General features: G+C 40.2%; 1 protein-coding gene across 3 annotated transcripts; it reads left to right on the forward strand.

Moving 5' to 3' along the window:
• Nucleotides 1-1,811: 1,811 nt before the first annotated feature.
• lhx2a (LIM homeobox 2a) lies at nucleotides 1,812-14,461 on the forward strand. Of its 3 annotated transcripts, none has more exons than XM_029710255.1 (6): nucleotides 1,812-2,076; nucleotides 4,221-4,383; nucleotides 5,368-5,570; nucleotides 6,172-6,557; nucleotides 9,744-9,949; nucleotides 12,141-14,461. In XM_029710255.1, exons 1-6 carry the CDS (start codon nucleotides 1,994-1,996, stop codon nucleotides 12,435-12,437), a joined length of 1,338 nt encoding a protein of 445 aa, XP_029566115.1. In that variant the 5' UTR covers nucleotides 1,812-1,993; the 3' UTR covers nucleotides 12,438-14,461. The 3 variants fall into 3 exon arrangements, with proteins under 3 accessions (XP_029566115.1, XP_029566116.1, XP_029566117.1); XM_029710256.1 differs by having other exon boundaries at nucleotides 6,175-6,557; XM_029710257.1 differs by lacking the exon at nucleotides 1,812-2,076 and adding an exon at nucleotides 3,304-3,885.
• The last annotated feature ends 5,791 nt before the right edge of the window (nucleotides 14,462-20,252 follow it).

The raw sequence follows: 20,252 nt of genomic DNA on the forward strand, positions 1-20,252 counted from the left end.
CAAAAAAAGATTCTAACGAGGCTCGCTCAAACTCAAGGATATACTGGGGAGACATTCTTATTCAATGAGAGAACCAGGTGATGTTTGTGAGTTTCTCTGAGTGGACGAAACATCAACAATGTGGTGGACTTAACTGATATAGCCTATAGATACGATACATACCTGAATGCCTAATGGAGTCATTGTGCAGTGATGATACAGGGAAAAATGTCTCCTGCGTGTTTTTCCCCAGCTGTTTGATAGAACATTATATTTGATGTGGCATTAAAGGGAAATTTCAACAATTATCAAGTTCATATTCATCTCCATCACCACCCCAACATCAACATATGTGAAAATGGTATAAAACAAATATGTAGTAAAAAGACGTGTTTCCAATGACATCATCAACCAATTAGTAGACAATTAGTACGGCAATGCCTACTCATAATTGGTTAAAATCACATGATGCACGCCGATTATGTCATGTGAAACACTTATCTTCCTCTACTTTTTTTACAACAAAACATAGAAACGCCAATTTTCACATATGTTGATGTTGGGGTGGTGCTGGAGATGAAATTTCCCTTTAAATGAACCTAGATTATGTAAGGCAAGAGAAATTATTCATTGGAGAATTATGAAGTAGACCTATAGCAAAATATGCACTTCTTTTTGTTACTGTGAATTTCTTTACCACAAAACTGTAAGAAAATAATGCAAACGAGTTGTTCATTGTGGTTGTAGCATAACCCCATGTAAAAATACAACATGGAAATGCATAAACTTTACTCACTGATTTAATGTATAACATACGTCTATAGGAAAACTATAGGTTATTTGAAAGCCTATGTTTCATTAAGTACATTTCCATAACAAAATCTGTGATTAGTAGAACAATTATGTGTATTATCTCTGATTAGTTAGTAAAACGATTATCTTGACGACACATTCATTGTATGTTGACTTAGGTCGCTACTGTATAAAGTGAAACGTTGCCTAATATTTAATGTATTTGTTTTATGGGACGCTGCATATGTTTGAATGGCACTACGCTGTGTCCAGCAGCATTCTAGGCAGAAGAATACTATTGTGTCATCAATTATGGCCATGTATACAGCACCGAGACCCCTGAGAATACGACGTTTTCTCCCGGTGTGTTTCAGAAGACCCAAGTTATCCAAGGCAGACGGGGTGCGTTACGAATCGTAAACGATGCAATACACGTCTCATTTGGCACGCGAGCATTTGTGTGTCGACAGTATAGGCTCCCAGCTTCGCGTGACTAAACGAAACTAATCCTCACATAACAAGCAAAGTAACACTTTTTGGTTGAGTGATAGCACTCTTTACATCCATGCTGTCTTTATTGAGGATTGTTGGTGACATAAACGTGTAATCGGCCTATAGGTCATGTTAATGTACATAGCAACTGATTTACCTATGTAAATAATAGCCTACCACCCTAAGAAAAATAACAATACATAGATATTCAATTAACACAGAATGAATCATAATTATTATTAGTATAGCCTATTGTTATTTGTCAGATTTTGCTATTTTTATAGCAAAGGAAAAATATGTTTTCAAAGTGGATAAAAATGCGTAAATATCTATGTCAAGGGTATGGCATAACCCAAGAGTAAGCGCATTCGTATTGCTTTATGTGGCTAAATTAAAATAACCAATGATCCCTTCAATAAAATGTACGAAATAATTTTTGTACATTTCGGATGCCTCATTTGGCCACCCATCAATGAGTCCCAGAAAGTTAGCCAATATAGCCACAGCCAGATGAAGAAATATGGAGGTAAAATCAGTGTAAGGACACGCTCAATGGCTGTTAATTACATGGATTAATCACAAGCTATTCTGCTGCAGCCCCGGCGCTGGTGGTATGATGTCCGGGGCGACCGAGAGCCCCGGTCCCCTGCGGCCGAAGGCGTTGTTCTTCTTTGTTGGAGTTTAAGTCACGGCTGTTGCGACAGAGCTGGTCCGGGCATTGTGTTGTCCAATGTGCCTGTTGGGGTTGCGAACAGATGGTCCAGGAGTCAGCGGCGGCAGCGAAAGGATGACGTCGCTAAGAGGTGCAGTAAGGTAAAGAAGGACCTGTGATTTGTTCACCTGTCACTTTCCCTTTGTTGAGATGGATGGCACTCCACCGCGGAGTCAGACATTGACCGTCTGTCTGGGGTGTAGTTTGCCCAATAGTTCATTTTCGGATTTTCTCATTCTTCTTTTACACAATCAGTTGGCAAGGCTAAACTACAAATTATTACAATTAATAAAAACAACAATGGTGTTGTTATGTTAATAGTGATTACAGTTATATAACAAAACAAGAGAAAAACAAACAATGATTTTCTGTAACTTTTCTGAGATGGACTAAAGACGCCGCGGGCACGCATATTAACACACACACACACACACACACACACACACACACACACACACACACACACACACACACACACACACACACACACACACACACACACACACACACACACACACGCGCGCGGCACTGTGCCAACCATGCCATAGTGCGTCCCCATTCACCGTCCAATGTGATAAACTCAGAAAGCATAATAAGGTTCAGTTATATATGGCCAAATCCGAGTATTCTGTTTTCAAATTCAATCAATAGGATTGTAAACAGTATGCTATTCGTTTCAGTGAAATATAATTGTTAATGCATGAGCATTTCTATTTCCAGACTAGGTAGATCCCTCACATAGTCCTAGTGTAGCTTGACACAAATGGGAGAGTGATTGAATTCCAGCATCTATAAGTTACTAACATTTCTTAGACTTTAGCTTAGTTTTAGTTTAGTTTATTGAATGGTGTACACATAATTGGCAGCTAAGAGCTGAATTGCAGTGTACAGTCCATACCTAAATAAATAATTAAATAAAGAAATGTTTCTACTGTAACGTGGATACCATGGTTCTGACATCACACAATTTCCAAAAACTGGAGACTTTAACATAACTTTTTACGTGCAAATACGTTTTTTTAATAGGTTATTCGTGTTTGCTAATGTTTATGCGTTGTTATGTAAACACTAACTGTCCTGAGATTAAATTACATGAAAAGTGAAAATATAATAATAATCCTTTTGTCTTTTATAGAAATGATTAAAACTCGAAGACCACAAGGAAACAATGACGCTGAACAACACCAATAGACATAACGGTCTTCATTTAGGCTTTTACATTTAAAACTCGAGCAATATTGTAATAAGGATCATTTTGGTGACGTTTGCAAACCAATGAACGAGTGAAATAGCTGCGTGACGTACGAGTCCCAGTAAAAAAGGCGCGGAGTGTAGCTATAGGTACGGAGAAGGTGGGAAGCGAAACGAGGCTGTGAGGCCGGTGCGGAGAGTCTTGATAAGAGATTTGTACTCATCGAACGAATAGTCAACTCCTCCTCCTAAACTGCACACACATAGAGCTCAGTGATCGCTTTGCCGAAGAGCTGGATACCTGTAAGAAAACGTCTGTTTTGTAATAACCAGTGCTGGACACGAACAATTGTGCGTTTTTACGCATTCCTTCCTTGCGTTTGTTATTCTGTTATATTCGATCGATATTCGTCGGTTTTGAAATGTTTTGCGCCAGCATCCACAAGCAGTATTGAAATTCGCTGTTGTGAATTCAAGAGTGGAGGCCAGGATACTCACCACTACAATTCTGCCGTGTTTTTAGTTGTTTTTTCTTTCTGTATTGTCTCTTGGAATAATTTTTGCCTTGTCCATTTTGGTCGTAATGCAAGTTGAACGTTTGCAGTAGTCCTTGATTACTTTAATCCGATGACAGACTGAAATTGGTGCATTTTTGTGCATCTTGAAATCTGCAAGTTGAGCGCTGTTACTGGACCCAGAATTGACATTGTGGTTTGCTGGTATGTTTCTATAACACTTCTGACCTATTGTTTGTAAATAGTAGGATATTTTGTATGATTTTCATAACGTGTTCAAAGATGGTGTAAACTATAGCCTATATAGAAAACTGAATATTTACTATAATAATGCCTGCAATTACAAAGCAATTACAAAGCAATTACAAAGCAATTACAAAGTGCTGTAAACGAAAATGTTTTCTCAATATCCTTCTATTTTTTTGTAGCCTACCATCATTCTTGGCTTGGATTTTTTGACTTTCTAAAACAATAGATTGGAGCCATTCACTTTAAATGCATGGGCTAAATGTGCGTCTCATGGAAGTTTTGGCCTGCAGATCTGAGGGAGACGCTTGCAAGTGTAGCCCTCCAGTCTCCACGATGCTCTTCCACGGGCTACCCGGAGGCGAGATGCAGGGGGTCATCGACGAGATGGACCGGAGGGTGAAGGGCGAATCTACCGCCATCAGTTCGGCTATAGACATGGGGGAAACTGAGACGGTGGGTGAATGCTGTTCAGGCATGTGAAAGCACACGTAAAGATTTCATTTCGACGGAATATATGCTTAGAAAGTGAACTGCGATTAAAATATCATTCTTTATAAGATAGCAAGCAGCACTTAGCCGTTAGCCGTTCACATTTGCAAACCCTATGTGCGTAAAGTATATTATTGATGATTTATTGGTTAGTATTTCGTATAACTCTGGAAAAACATGTTAGCCTACAATAACGGTATCATTTGATTCACGGAGTTTTTTTTCAGATGCATGTAATAGTCCCAGTTAGAATGATGGTAAAAACATTTACACTAACCATGGTCCTATCTCTACCCATTTTAATTAAGGCCATGCATGTTCATTCACAATCCAATAATTACATCTAACAGATAATAATCTTCACCACTTTGATAGCCTATTTAGGTGGGATATTATAAGAATTGTCCAAAATATGTAAAATAAGGTTATCTTCCAGAAACCTTCATTGCTCTAAACACAATTATAATGTTTGATCTTTTATTATTTTTTTACATTTGGCCCAATCGAATATTTTTTGCAATAGGTTACCACGATCCGTTCATTTGTGATAATATTGAGTGTTTCATGTGAAAGAAATGTTGATAAGGATGCGAAATTACATATATATTTGTCTTTCATAATATATGATGTACATGCCTCAACAAACAAATAAGGTTTCTGCTGCATTCAAATATTCCGGGCTAGGATTACGTGTTAGGCCTACCTTTTAGGCCTACGTGTTAGGCCTACGTGTTACATCATCCCACATTTAGGGTATATCTAGTGTTACCATTTTATATATTGCTTTCATGGCTGTATCCCTAAAAAGTATATGAACACATATTAAATATGTGTGCGTAAAATGTTGACTATTGTACGGTATTGGCCTTGACATCCATTGGTGATATACTATCAATAATGTAGTAATCTTATTGTAAACATAAAACTGATTTCCCATTCCCTGTTCAGAGTATGACGTCCATCAACAGCGACCGTGTGGCCTTGTGCGCGGGCTGCGGGGGAAAGATATCTGACCGCTACTACTTGCTCGCGGTGGACAAACAGTGGCACATGCGCTGTCTCAAGTGCTGCGAGTGCAAACTAAACCTCGAGTCCGAGCTTACCTGTTTCAGTAAAGACGGCAGCATCTATTGCAAAGAAGATTACTACAGGTAACCAAGACACAAGGCTACGGCTATGACAACAACAACAACAACAACAACAGGCCAAGCATGAAAACAAGAGCGATATCCAATTACGCCTACAACTAGCATACTTAGGCACCAGCTGCTGCTACTCCAATGACAAGCCTGTAACCCCTTTCAGAGAGTTAGTGATGGTATAGGCTAATGTTCCCAAAGCATGGTAGCTTGTTATCCATTTATTATATACAAATGACAACAAAATAGCCTATGCTATTACGATTCTGGCAGGCCTGTGCTTGCTTTGGATGCTTTGCTAGTCATATTTGAAGTGGCAAAATGGCAAGAATACACATCACTACTGTAAGTCGCTCTGGATAAGAGCGTCTGCTAAATTACTAAAATGTAAATGTTCTGAGCAGGGAACTTAAACGTTAGCAAGAATACACAATCAAATATGAAGGCCTGAAGGCATGACAGCTTTTACGCATGATAATTAATATGCCTGTATTGCTTAATAACAACTTTACATCAATGTTCTTCATCGTAATGTCCACAAACTAAAGTTTGCTGACCATGTTGTGAATCTAAATTCTGTACGTGTTTGTGTCATCCGCTCTCTTCTCCCAAGCAGGAGGTTTTCCGTCCAGAGGTGCGCCCGGTGCCATCTCGGGATCTCGGCGTCGGAGATGGTCATGCGGGCGAGGGATTTGGTCTACCACTTGAACTGTTTCACCTGTACTAGCTGCAACAAAATGCTCACGACCGGAGATCACTTCGGAATGCGGGACAGTCTTGTGTACTGCCGGCTCCACTTTGAGACACTCATACAAGGGGAATATCAAGCGCATTTCAATCACGCGGGAGATGTAGCCTCGGGCAAAGGACTTGGCGAGAGTGGCACGGGCAACTCGCTGGGGATGCAGTATTACAACGGCGTCGGTACGGGGCAGAAAGGAAGGCCGAGGAAAAGGAAAAGTCCCGGGCCTGGAGCAGATCTGGCTGCTTACAACGCAGGTAGGACGAGTTTGTATATACCGGTTACCCATGAATGGTATTATGGTCATCTACAAAGTGCTACGAAGCAGTAACACACAGTTGTAATGTGGTTGAGTAATGCTGAAATGAAAGAAAAAAGGACTACTCTATTTCATAGTGTATTAACAGCTAAAGACTACTGATGGACTCATTTCAACTATTTTAGTTTGATGGAAATACACTCTTCTGAAAAAGATCTGTCGCTTATTTCGATGGACTGGGTTACCTACTTTCAGTGAGAAATATCACATTTTGTCTGAACCGTTTTGGGAAATACAAATGTCTATACAAACTTTGAAACATTGGAAAACAATGAGCAGTTAATCAGTAGGCTTATGCATGAACTAAATGCTTCCATCAAATTGTACGAAATATTACACAATGTTGTGCTTTGGATGTTTTTACGCAGAGACTAAGCCTGCCGTATTTTTCATCTGGCGGATATCTATGTTGATTTATTGAATAACTCACCTTTATTAGATAGCATTATTCTAACAAGATGTATTATTTGGTCAAAGATGTGAGGGAAAAATGTGAAGTTCAATGGAAGCCTCTGTTGATTTGTGGAATGGGAGCGCGCTTGGGCCCACTGATACGCCCACTTCCAATCTAACAGATTAAGATAAACGATCTATAATAAAGAAAATATACGAGATGAACTCGCATAGCCCACTAACTAAACGGCGTTAATGCATTCAAAGAGAAACTGCTTCTGAATGCCTACTCAATGTCCTACCCAAATATTCTGTATGTTCCATTTCAATATGCTATAGAGTGACGTGTGAATAATGAAATCATGTCTTGAAACACTCCATTAGATTATTATAAAAAATGTTACACTAATTTCCATTGAACATTTTCTCATACACAGTCGATTTAGTCTTCTAAAACCTCTCAAAACTTGGAACCTCTCTCAAACCTCGTTAAAAACAGAGAGTGGTTCGATGTGAAAGATTTTTAGACGACAATAGAAGCAGACAAGTGGAAAATAGCTCAGATGGGGAGTAGGACTTCAAAAAAGATGAGAGAGAGAGAGAGAGACAGAGAGAGACAGAGAGAGACAGAGAGAGACAGACGACCAAATTCCCAGCCCCACGTTCACTTGTTGAGTCTCGCTGTTTGTTGGGTTTTTGGGTCGGTAAATCAATGTCGGATTGCTTGTAGAACATGGGAGCAGCTGTGTAGAATCCTGATTTAAACTACCCCAGTTAGGCTGGAGAGCAAGTCTCCCACATCCAGTAATATGTTACCCCTTCATAAATAAACAGCCGACTTGCGCACCACCACGTAGCTCTTGTTCTGGAATACTTTTGGGGAAAAAAAACACACGACTGACATTTTGAAAAGCGATACTTGGTATTCAGTATGTCTACTTATCATTCATATATTTAGTTACATGTGTAGGATCCGGACAATAAGGATTGGCCTAATAAGGATAGGCCTAGATATGTATATCACAGGAGGCTGCAGAGGGGGAGGACGGCTCAGAATAATGGCTGGAACGGAGCAAATGGAAAGGAATGACACCATCATTCCACCAATTCCGCTCCAGCCATTATCACGAGCCTGTCCTCCCCAATGAACGTATATCTGTTTTTCGAGAATAGGATACGATCTACAATCTAAATTTGTGTAGCTCTATAATGCGGCGGCATAAGGTGATTTGAATAAGAAAGGCGAAAAGTCGATAGCCGCAGTAAGCACTCGAGTTAAACATGAATGGTAGCGCCAATAGTTAAAAGATTGGATCCATTCTCTGGCATTCTGTTTTGGGAAAGAGATTGTGGATTTTCTTTGCATAACATTTTGTATAGTTCTGAGTGTGCTTCACTAAACATGAGCATGAAAATGTAATTACATAATATTTATACATCATTTTAAAGACCTATTTCATAAACAAATATATTTTTTAGTCAGGATTGTGATATAAAATTGATATATAAATGGGTACTATTATTTGCAGAATTTCCTCCAAATCTGATATATAAATACATAAATAAACGATATATAAAATAAAGTCTAATTACATTTGAATGAAATACAGGTTTTCAACCTAAAATCAACTAACATAGGCCTAGGGCTATCTTCCTTTTCTCTGTCCCACTTCTCTGACCCTACATCTCAAATCTAATGACATTCTAGCCTGCAGTGTTATACAATATAGAATAAGGCCTTTATTTGTCTTTCTTTCCCTTTTTCTTTCTTATTTACTTTCTTTCTGTCTTTCGTTCTTTCATTCTTTCGTTCTTTCTTTCTGTTTTGGAGTTTTGCTGCCACCTGAGGGCGTTTGTTGACATACCTTTCACAATCATCTAGAGGTCCAGATTCTATCAAACCCTGACTGCACTGCATCACGCTGTCCCTTCACTGTGAAAATACATGGCAGCAGCCATAACTCTGTGTTACTCCTGAAGGTGTTCTTTTGGAAAAAGTCATTAATATGCGCTAGGCATTTCTCGTTGTATTATCTCTTGACTACTTTGGCAAATGGATTTGTTGTCCCCGTTTTAAAAGGAATGATTAGTAACACTTTACAGTGATTTTTCCAGTAAATACAACAATTATTGTGTTATTACTTACAGAAGCAAAAAGGGAACATGCTGTAACCCCAGTCTAATAATGATCAATTGCAATACTTTTTTTTACACCGTACTAATTACACAGTGATGAGAACACTAAAGATATGTGTTGCTACCCAGTCAATCTCGTGCGTTTTCATGGCAACATATTATTTATTTATATTATTTATTATTTGTTTCATTTTCTCTCAGAGTTGTGGGTATTAAGGAGTAATGATCTTTCCTGTCAACAAACAAGACACACACACTGTCTGTCTGCCGTAGAATTCTCAACAACAACACATTAGAAAACTCTGATTATGTAATCCCAATGATCCTAACAATAAATGTCATCTCAGTCAACACAGAAGTAAAATCTCGAATAATTTGGTCTGCTGCGTGATACATTACTGTATCTATACTTGAGATACATTTAGAGTTCCGGTGAATCTCGACCCGAGAATCTGCCCACGGGAGATTACAATAAATGTAATTCCATGAAAATGGTCAACAAAGTATCGTACATATCTTATTGTATCGTATAGAATCATATTGTATCCTATCATAACCATAAACTAAACTGTGTGTGTTGTCCCGCCCCCTTCAGCGTTAAGTTGTAACGAGAACGATGGAGACCACCTGGACCGAGACTCCCACTACTCCTCCAGCTCCAAGTCCAAGCGCATGCGCACCTCCTTCAAACACCACCAACTGAGGACCATGAAGTCCTACTTTGCCATCAACCACAATCCGGATGCCAAGGACCTGAAACAGTTGGCCCAGAAGACAGGTCTCACCAAACGGGTGCTGCAGGTGAGAAAGAGGATTCCTTTTATAAAGGATCATTATTTACACACATGTATGTTATTGTATATAGTCCACTTCTAGGCCCATATTGAAAAAGAGTCTGACTATGAGTGCTGATCTAGGATCAGTTTTGCATTTGAGATAATATTAATAATACAGATGATAAGGACAGGGGGTCCAGATCCTAGAGCAGCACTTCTACTATGAGACGAATACGGGCATTGATGCTCATTGGATAAGCGCAAACTGCCTTGATGCTCATTGGATAAGTGCAAACTGCCTTGATGCTCATTGGATAAGTGCAAACTGCCTTGATGCTCATTGGATAAGTGCAAACTGCCTTGATGCTCATTGGATAAGTGCAAACTGCCTTGATGCTCATTGGATAAGTGCAAACTGCCTTGATGCTCATTGGATAAGTGCAAACTGCATTGATGCTCATTGGATAAGTGCAAACTGCCTTGATGCTCATTGGATAAGTGCAAACTGCCTTGATGCTCATTGGATAAGTGCAAACTGCCTTGATGCTCATTGGATAAGTGTGAGCTGCATTGCATTTAACCAGTCACAAATACTGTATGTACATCATTCTAATTTGTTCTGGATATCTGCATGCTTCGGTTTAGTGCACCACAGTCCCAATCCCACATAATTAAGTTGAACATGTATATACAGTATCTCTTTCCTTTGTGGAAATGTAGTATTTAGGAGTATGATAATGTATTAACTGTGAGATGGGCTGATGTTGACTTACATCATGATAATGCTATTATGCTACTGCAAAATTATTGTTTAGTGGTGTTCAGTGGTAAGATAATGTACTATCTGTGCTGTGATAATGTGGTAATGAACCACATGAAAATGTTGATAACAACCTGGGCCACATTGGATGGTAAAAAAATACTTTAAAGTACTACTTAAGTAGTTTTGTGGGTTTATTTGTACTTTACTGTTTATATTTTGGGCAACTTTTACTTTTACTCCACTACATTCCTAATGAAAATATGTACTTTTTACTCCATACATTTTCCCTGACACCCAAAAGTGCTCGTTACATTTAGAATGCTTAGCAGGACACCAACATGGTCTAATTCATGCACCTATCAATATAACGTGTTGTCATCCCTACTGCCTCTGATCTGGCGGACTCACTAAACACAAATACTGTGTTTGTAAGTGATGTCTGAGTGTTGGTGTGCCCCTAGCTGTCCGTAAATACATTTTTAAAAAAATACTAAATTGTGCCGTCTGGTTTGCTTAATATAAGGAATTTGATGTAAGCATTTACTTAACTTTTTACTTTTACTCAAGTATGACAGTTGAGTACTTTTTCCACCATAGTACTTAAGCACATTTAAACCAAATACTTTTAGACTTTTACTCAAGCTGTATTTTACCGGGTTACTTTTACTTTTACTTGTCAATTTCTGTTAAGGTATCTTTACTTTTACTCAAGTATGACAATTGAGTACATTGAGTACTTTTTCCACCACTATATGTGTACTTGTTTTACATGTAGTAGTAGTAAACATTGACACAACATAATATTAGAAATTGCGCTCCCTGAATCTGTACTGTGGTAATAATGAAAATAATAATGGTGCAAAATGCAAGACAAATCTATCAGGGAAGTTTTTGATTTATGTAATCGCTCAAGTAATACGATTATCCCAAACATACCGGCCAAGGTATTTCCATCCCATTCAACATAATCCGTACAATTACACAAGAGTAAAAACATTTAGTCCTCACACAATCAGTAGAGATATCTCTTGGTATAAGTCATAGCCTATCAAGAGAGGACCCAAAGCTTTTTAAATATTTTTTTTTATGTGAGAAAAAAGTGTCAGCGAGTTATCATACCAGCTGTTTAGCATTCGATAGGGGAATTCAAAAACACACAACGGACCGTTTGCACAAGTATAAATAACTGCAAATGAGAAAAAACTGACATGCTGCAAAACACAGATCTAATGAACAAAACGAGGACAACAAAGCCAGCGTTTGGCTTTGATGAATTCCATTTTTCATGTTTGTCGTTTTGATTTGAAACACTCTCCCCCCTCCCCCCTCTCTCTTTCTGTCTCTCTTGCTCTCTACCCCCCCCCCCCCCTCCCCGCAGCCCTGCAGCTTCTGTTCACCACACTAACACTTTTCTAATGAGCAAACATTTAAATATGTTTTTGGTTCTTTGAAGGTTTGGTTCCAAAACGCCAGGGCCAAGTTTAGACGGAACCTACTACGTCAGGAGAGCACAGGGATGGACAAGGTGTCGGACGGGTCCACTCTACCAGGGGGGTCGCCTTCGGGCCCCCACTCCGAGCTCTCCAATGCCTCAATGAGTCCTTCCAGCACCCACACCACCCTCACGGACCTGACAAGCCCCTCTATTCCGTCGGTTAACCCTCTACTGACCGCCGTGCCGGGGGGCATGGACCCCCACGACTCCATGAGTATGAGTCCTTCCCAGACCACCCTTACCAGCCTCTTCTGATGTCACCAACACCACCCCATCACAGACCGCCCTTACCAGCCTTTTCTGATATTACCTACCCCATCCCAGCCACACTTACCAACCTCTTCTGAGGTCACCGATCCCACACCACACCACCCCACCCCTCCCTAAACCCATCCAACACCACACCAGGTCACTCAAAGACTAAGAGACTGAAGAGAGAGACACTTAAATACATGATATTCCCCGTGGACCTTAGATTACTGCCCCGTCTATTTCTAGTCTTTGTATGAGTAGCAACTAAAGCCTTACAGAGCAGTCGGCTTGATTTCATCAAGAGCTGAAGATACTTTTTCTGTTTTCATCTTTGTTTCCTTTCCATGTTGGCTGACTGACCCTCACCCGAGATGTAGATTCTCACTCCACCACCCCGACCACTCTGTTTCTAGGTAGAGATAAACAAATATTAAACAATTCAAAAGACAATGGAAAAGGACTGTGAAACTGAAAATGTATTTAGAAAAAACATTGGAGAGTGTAAAATGCAGATACAAAGTACTGTAGCAAGGTTATCCGGAAGACTCTAGCGTGCCTTATATATTTTATCACACTGAGGAATCCCTGATCGGATAGATGTCTGATCTAGGTGGCATATTTCTTGAAAGAGTTTGTTGAAGGATGGGTGACCCACTGACAAACCGCATTTGCTTACAACATGGCAATGAAAGCCGATCTACTTTACAATTCACTCTGCACACAGTGGGGACTGATCGATGAAATAGCATTGATGAGAATTAGAATTACATTGATAAAGTTAATATAAAGATATCATGGTCATTATCTTTTAGACTCAGTCATTGCTTGCAGTACACACCAGTAATAGTTGGTTACAACTTCGATATTTTGTAACAATAAACTGTCGTATGCGGAAATTAGATATAATGTATATTGCTATCTGACTCGTTGCTTGATGGAATTGCAATGATACCATTTACAGTCACCATTTAAATACACAACACAAGTAGCTACAACATATCTAACGATTTTCCAGCATCACACTGTTTGGATTATGAATTGATAGCTGTAACATATGGATGAAGTTTTCATATTTGAATATTGGCTCATTCGTCACTACATAAGAGTTTATATCAGTTTATATCACTATAGTGTACCAGATACACTTCTACAGTATATTGTACCAAATGCACTTCTACACGTCGAAGAGGGGAGTCATGCACACACACACACACACACACACCCACACACACACACACACACACACACACACACACACACACACACACACACACACACACACACACACACACACACACCGTACTTACCTCAGTCTGAAGGTCTTTCTATGTTCTTACTGCTGAAACCCAGCACTCTGATTTTGATTCTTAAAGTCCCCACAATGTAGGATTATAACATATAAGAAATGTGCTTAGAACTGAGATGCTTTATGGGTACATCCAACAATGGCACCCCTAATCTAAAAAAATCTTAAAGACCACTTCTATATACTTATTTGGAATTGTCCGCACAAAACATGATTGAAATTGTCCCCACAAAATTGTTCCTTGTGGGGACCTTTCTGAATATTGGTGTTGGTACAGAGAAACTAATCAGGGATTTGTGTAGTTGGCAAATAAACCAACTTTAACTGGGTCGTGTTCATTCAGACACACAGTAGCAAAATGTTTTTTAATGGAAAACGGAAATGAGCGTTTCTTATTGGACAAATTCATGTAGTACCTCCTCGTTTTGGACTGTTGTTTTCCTGTTTGGTGCCTACTAGAAGCTGGTAGGACTAGGAGTGTTTCTGATATGGAGAATCAAGCTGCCTTCCTTTTGACTGTAACTACCTTTACTTATGGATGAGGATGGTGCTCTTACCTTATCTTTATCCTTGTATGCATGGAGAGCTGCTGTTGGGATTCAACATCCCTTTAACCACACAGTCTTTAGTTTGTTTGTTTGTCCTTCCATTCTTGTACAGTTGCCCCCTTTTGATGTACTTAAGCCTTCAGTTCTTTCAAAACATAAAATGGTGGACAAAACTTGACCTAGTCTGTTGTTTTTCTGAAGTTACTACCTATAGGATATCACATGCACACCCACACGTGCACACGCACTCACACACACGATGCATGTGCACAGATGTGAACCTATATGTTTTTATTGTATTTGCTGTGGATAAAAGTAAGGATTACTTGTGGTGTTCCACAGGGTTCTATTTTTGGTTCGTTGGAATCCGGTTGGAGGGCCACCTTGTTTTGAAAGAGAGATTGATATCCGCACACTATTGAATGCCTCAGCTGTTTTGTTGCTGTGAGAGACCACATTGTCTCAACATTGTGGCATGCCTTTTTCCAATGACATTTAAAAAGAATTCATCCCATTTGGATTATAATGTAATTTGTGTCGTTTAGCAGAAACTCTTATCCAGAGCTACCTTCGGCATGAACATTACAAGGACGCTGAATGACAGTACAATTACTGAATGCATCTATCTTTTCTGTCCATAGAGTTTTTTAAATACAGTGCTTCCACCCACACTAGGAAATCAGCTTGCTGTGGCTGGCAGCTCGCCAGAAAAATCTCACCATAAAATAGACGTTTCGTAGAGGGAGCCTTTCTCTTATGAGTTTGAGCAATATGTGTTCAATTTTCACATGGCACCAGCGTCATCCAGACCAGCTGAATCAAATTACTGAGGTCTGAAGAATGTTCTCTTAAAAACGTATTCAAATAACTTTGGTAAAATAAATATAAACTGAAGCTTTAACGGTCATATGTTTTTTTCTCTTTAATGGCCCTCTTGCTCGGTTTTTGGCCTTAAGTGATCCTGTACAGAAAGAGGGGTATTGATCGAAAAGGAAGAGTGAGAACACAGGAAGTCTGCAATTTTGAAGTTTTAAGGTATTGTCAACAGCAAAAGGTCAATAGTACAGGTAATTGTTAATGTGTCCACAAGTTGATCATAATAAAAATGGTTTGACTTTAAAAAAAAGTTGGCTATATTATTCACCATGTACCTGGGATCTACTAAGACATTACAATGTCACGAGAGGAAATGTACTCTTACATTTCTAATAGTCCCATTTTTGGGACTATTCCATTGGTTTCATTATACCTGGCAAGCTAAATCAAATGCACATTAAATACTTTAAAGGGGCAATCTGCAGTTCAAACAATAACAAAGCGGGCGCCCCGCCACTGATTTGGTAAATAGCTGAGGGATGGAGCTGAAGAAATGTAACCAATCTCAAATTCATAGACAGAGCTATAAATGCAAGAAATGACCATCCATGAGATCAGAAATATAGTTTCAACCATGTTTAAAGGCTATAAAGTGTTTGTTTATAATGACTTTGTTTACAAACAAAAGATAAAACAAGCTTATATGTTGGGTTCTATTCTGATGGGAACCTACAATTGAACTAAACTCATGAGGCATTTCTAAGTTATATTCTTCAAGAATAATTGGGTACAATTAATTCATTTAAAAGTCAAAAAAATGGATGTAGCAATAGCAGATTGAACTATTTGAAAGTATTTGACCATGGTCTGGTACATTTTAATTGTCACCAAGCAAAAACTACTGGGGTAGAATCTTAATTTAGCCAGTTTGTTACAGCAGGAAAATAATCCTGCAGCAACAGGAAACGCTAATTATTATGTGGAATATAATTAACAGACATTTTTGTAGGGGTTGATCAATTTTTTATTAGGGCAAATCAAGTCTGAAAGTTCCAAGTGGAAATTATAAACTTCAGAAGCCTTTTTAAAACTCAAATACACCACTAGTTTGCATTTCCTGGTGAGCATGAACATATTCAGCAACAAAAGTGATCAAATTAGGATCCTACATCTGTATGAGAGAGAAATATCAACATCAGGTATGTAGTGTTCTAAAGTACAGTGCTACCAAAGCAATACCATTCATGAAAATAGCACCCGCACTTATCAAACAATTACCACTTTGATGCCTTTTTCAGTTGGTAAGCACATGGTTATGCCTGTCAGTAGGAGCGCTGTGCAAGGTGTTTGTTATCATGTATGTTTCAGAAATGAAGGACCGCTGGCAACAGTGTGTAAGGCCAGCTTTCAACACTGCACCAGTCCCAACGTTACCAAGTTACAAGACCCAAGTACAGCAGAATTAGAGGCTGCTTTGTAGCAATGCTGTATTTGGTAGGATGGGTGTTGAAGAACGCCCTCACCAAGAATTTGGGTCCACGAATATTAGAAATGTACCTCATGTTATGGATATCAAGGAAGTAGTACGGTATATAGACCCAGGTCGTGTCCATTAGGCACCAAACGGAAGAAAACTGATTAAAACATAGAAGGACTACCTGGACTTGTCCAATAAGAAACACACAATTTGACCTAATGAACACAACCCTGGTGAGTCAGCTATTGGCTTAGCCACAGCTGGGGGATTGCAATGTCGAGTGCAAAACAATGGTAATAGTAGCCGACTAACACCTGTCTACATTCTACAGAAGCAGGGAGCCATCTTAACGCTGCTGAAACGACTAGATCCCACACCTTAGACCTTGACATATCAGGTAACTATACACATTAGTTGAATAGCTGCAGTATGTAAAAAGTGTTGTTTTGTTCAGCATTTCGCTTCACTTCTTCTGTGGAGCTTCATAATTACTACTAATGGTACCCTGGCCAATTAAAATGTTATATTCCCATTTGCTCAAATATGGGCATGAAGACTGGAATTCTATAAAATTGCTGAGGAAGAAGACAATCTGACCAGGGATCAGAAGTTACTGTCTAATAGCTAGATATGAAGCCTGCCCTGGATAGAAGACAATCTGACCAGGGATCAGAAGATACTGTCTAATAGCTAGATATGAAGCCTGCCCTGGATAGAAGACAATCTGACCAGGGATCAGAAGATACTGTCTAATAGCTAGATATGAAGCCTGCCCTGGATAGAAGACAATCTGACCAGGGATCAGAAGATACTGTCTAATAGCTAGATATGAAGCCTGCCCTGGATAGAAAGAGGCTAAACACATGTCATTCTAATGAGCCAAATCCAGGTTGGATAGAACTTCCTGTCTGTATGATCACTTTGAAATGAGGCTGACGGAGGACAGTGGCTGACAAATAAACCTGCAGACCCTGTGGCCCTCAGGGTTCAAATAAACCTGCAGACCCTGTGGCCCTCAGGGTTCAAATAAACCTGCAGACCCTGTGGCCCTCAGGGTTCAAATAAACCTGTAGATCCCGATCCTCACATTCACCTATTTATTACAGTTTAAAGTCAACCGTGTGTGTGTGTGTAAGTGCGTGTTTTTGAGATTGTTTGTGTGCGTGTGTGTGTGTGTGTGTGTGTGTGTGTGTGTGTGTGTGTGTGTATGGAGCAGGGATCACAGCACATTTGCTCGATGGGCCCCGTCGCTCCGATCGTCCCCTCGGGGCCTTGAAGTTGGATCACTGTCTGGTGCCCGGGAGCGACGCAGGGATCTGAGTGGTGCTTATCACTATGCTCCCCCCATCACCCACACCGCCCCCGCCTCCCTCCATCACCCACACCGCCCCCGCCTCCCCCCATCACCCACACCGCCCCCGCCTCCCCCCATCACCCACACCGCCCGGGACAGGCATATTATGAAAATATCTGTCACATGGGATTTGATGGGCGCCTCCTCCACCCCATTGCCCTTTCACTAAGAATCAGGGACCGAGGCAAGTGACGTGAACCTTGGATGAGGCTCAATGTCTCGTCAACCGGCAATTACTTTGAGAGAAGGGGGGGGTTGGGTGATAGTGTGTGTGTCTGGGGGGGGGTTGGCAGGGTGGTGGCGTCTTTCCCTCTCTCCTACTCTTCATCAACTCCTCATCCTCCTCCCCAGTAAGCTAACATTTTGTACGAAATATGGCAGTCAGTGTGTCTAGAAAAAACATGGGGGATATTCAAATGTTTGAAGTTTCCAGGTTTCATAAAATGGCAGGAAACTTTTTGCTACCTTCCTCTTGGAGCAACCAAAATGTTAGTTCACTCAACCCCATGTTGACATTCCTTATTTAGACTGTGGTGTAATTCCAACCGGCAAATGGTTTGTTTCGTTTGTGGGCACTTCACTGTCGATATTGTCCCCAACACCTATTACTTTGGTCAATTCCTGGGTGTAGACCAAATAACAGACACTCAATCATGGATTTCCATGCAGGGATGTTTGAAGCCACTACACTTTAGAGTCACTTTGATTACTAAATATATGTGTCATAGTAACACAGTGTAGAGCAGCTGGCCCAAAAACCAAGCACCATACCGCCTTTATAATTGAGGGATAAACTTTGTTTATTTTGTTCTAGTTATCTCCAATCAACACCAAAATAAATGCGGTCGCATTGCTTGGTTTTACGAGGTGGCAGTGGATATTAAGAAGATGTGTCTGTTTCAGCCTGGCTTTCTAGTCATTTCTTTGGTTTATCCTGTGTAAACAATTACATGGGAAAATATGAGGCTGACGAGTCGCTATGAGATTTGGCAGTGAGGGACTTCTCTGAATTTACAAAACAACTCAGTAATCAGATCATTATATGGTGTGTTAATGGAAGCCTATGGTCTGTTAAAAAAGAAATGAATAGACGAATGGTACGGTCTTAAGGGAGAAATCCTCCATATGGATCTTAAAAGGGCAGACAAACATGTATCTCCCAGTGGAATGATGTCAGAAGAGTAAATCAGAACGTATTCCCAATAGAAAGAGGGCCTGAATAAAGCCCTGGGGGACACCAACAGAAACCAATATCTTTACAGGCACAGATTTGGCTATTAAACTATTTGAACAATCTAAGCCACAATCTAAACCACCTCTAGACATTCTGAGAAAATCCTGTCCTGTTCAGATGCCATTGTTATCGACAGTGTCTTAAGTAGGGCACTTGCATTTGAGGCATACAGAGTCCATGAATTGGGGAGTTGATGTCCTTAACCTCTAGATGTACAAAGTGTATTGACTGTAAACTGTATAAGAACTGAGAAAAGGTTAATTACTAGCCTCATACCCCACCCCCAATATCCCCCCCCTTTCCACTGGCCTTCGGCAATAGCAGACAGAGCCTGAAGCAATTCACATATCAGGTCAACAACTATGCTTGATTTTCTGGACGATTAATCTGGGGCAATAGGATGGAGGCGGTGTGGTGCTGAGGGCATGGGTTGGGGGGGGGGCTGAGGGCATGGGTTGGGGGGGGATGACCTGGATCATAGGCCGGCTCTCAGGTCAAGCTGAATCGAGTTCACCCCCCAGCCTCACAGAAACCAGCCACAGTTAAGTCTGGTGCTAAAACTAGTCTTTGAGAGAGACCAAATGTGCTGCACACATGCAGAGCCTTTTCTTGTGTTCAAATAAAGACAGGCGATGAGAGCTTTAACAGTGAGCATGCGATCCTAAAAGTGCACGACAGGATAATGATGAAATAGTGGGCCCTATAAACTTTAATACTCAAGATTATAACCTCTTCTCTTCCATTGAAGTCTTCAACAGGCTAAAATGTTTGGGCATTACTCTTTTCGCTGTCAGCACTCAAATATGCGCAAAGCCAAATTGAATGGAAATAGTCATTTCTGTGCCTCGACCCGCTGTGAAATGTGACATCACACATCGTATACAACCTGTAAATTCATGTTTTACCCTACCCCAATGTCCTGCGTTATACTGAATTACTGCTTATTGTCATTCGTACTTGTCTTCTCGAGGCAGGATGTTTTAATTCAGTATGTAGTTTAACACTGGCCCCCCTATTGCGTTTCTCTCCAGGCAGGTTTCCTTTGGGCATGGACGGAGTGGTGGTGGGGGGGGTGGGGGGGGA

Source organism: Salmo trutta, chromosome 23 (assembly GCF_901001165.1).
Source record: "Salmo trutta chromosome 23, fSalTru1.1, whole genome shotgun sequence".
Lineage (NCBI taxonomy): Eukaryota > Metazoa > Chordata > Actinopteri > Salmoniformes > Salmonidae > Salmo > Salmo trutta.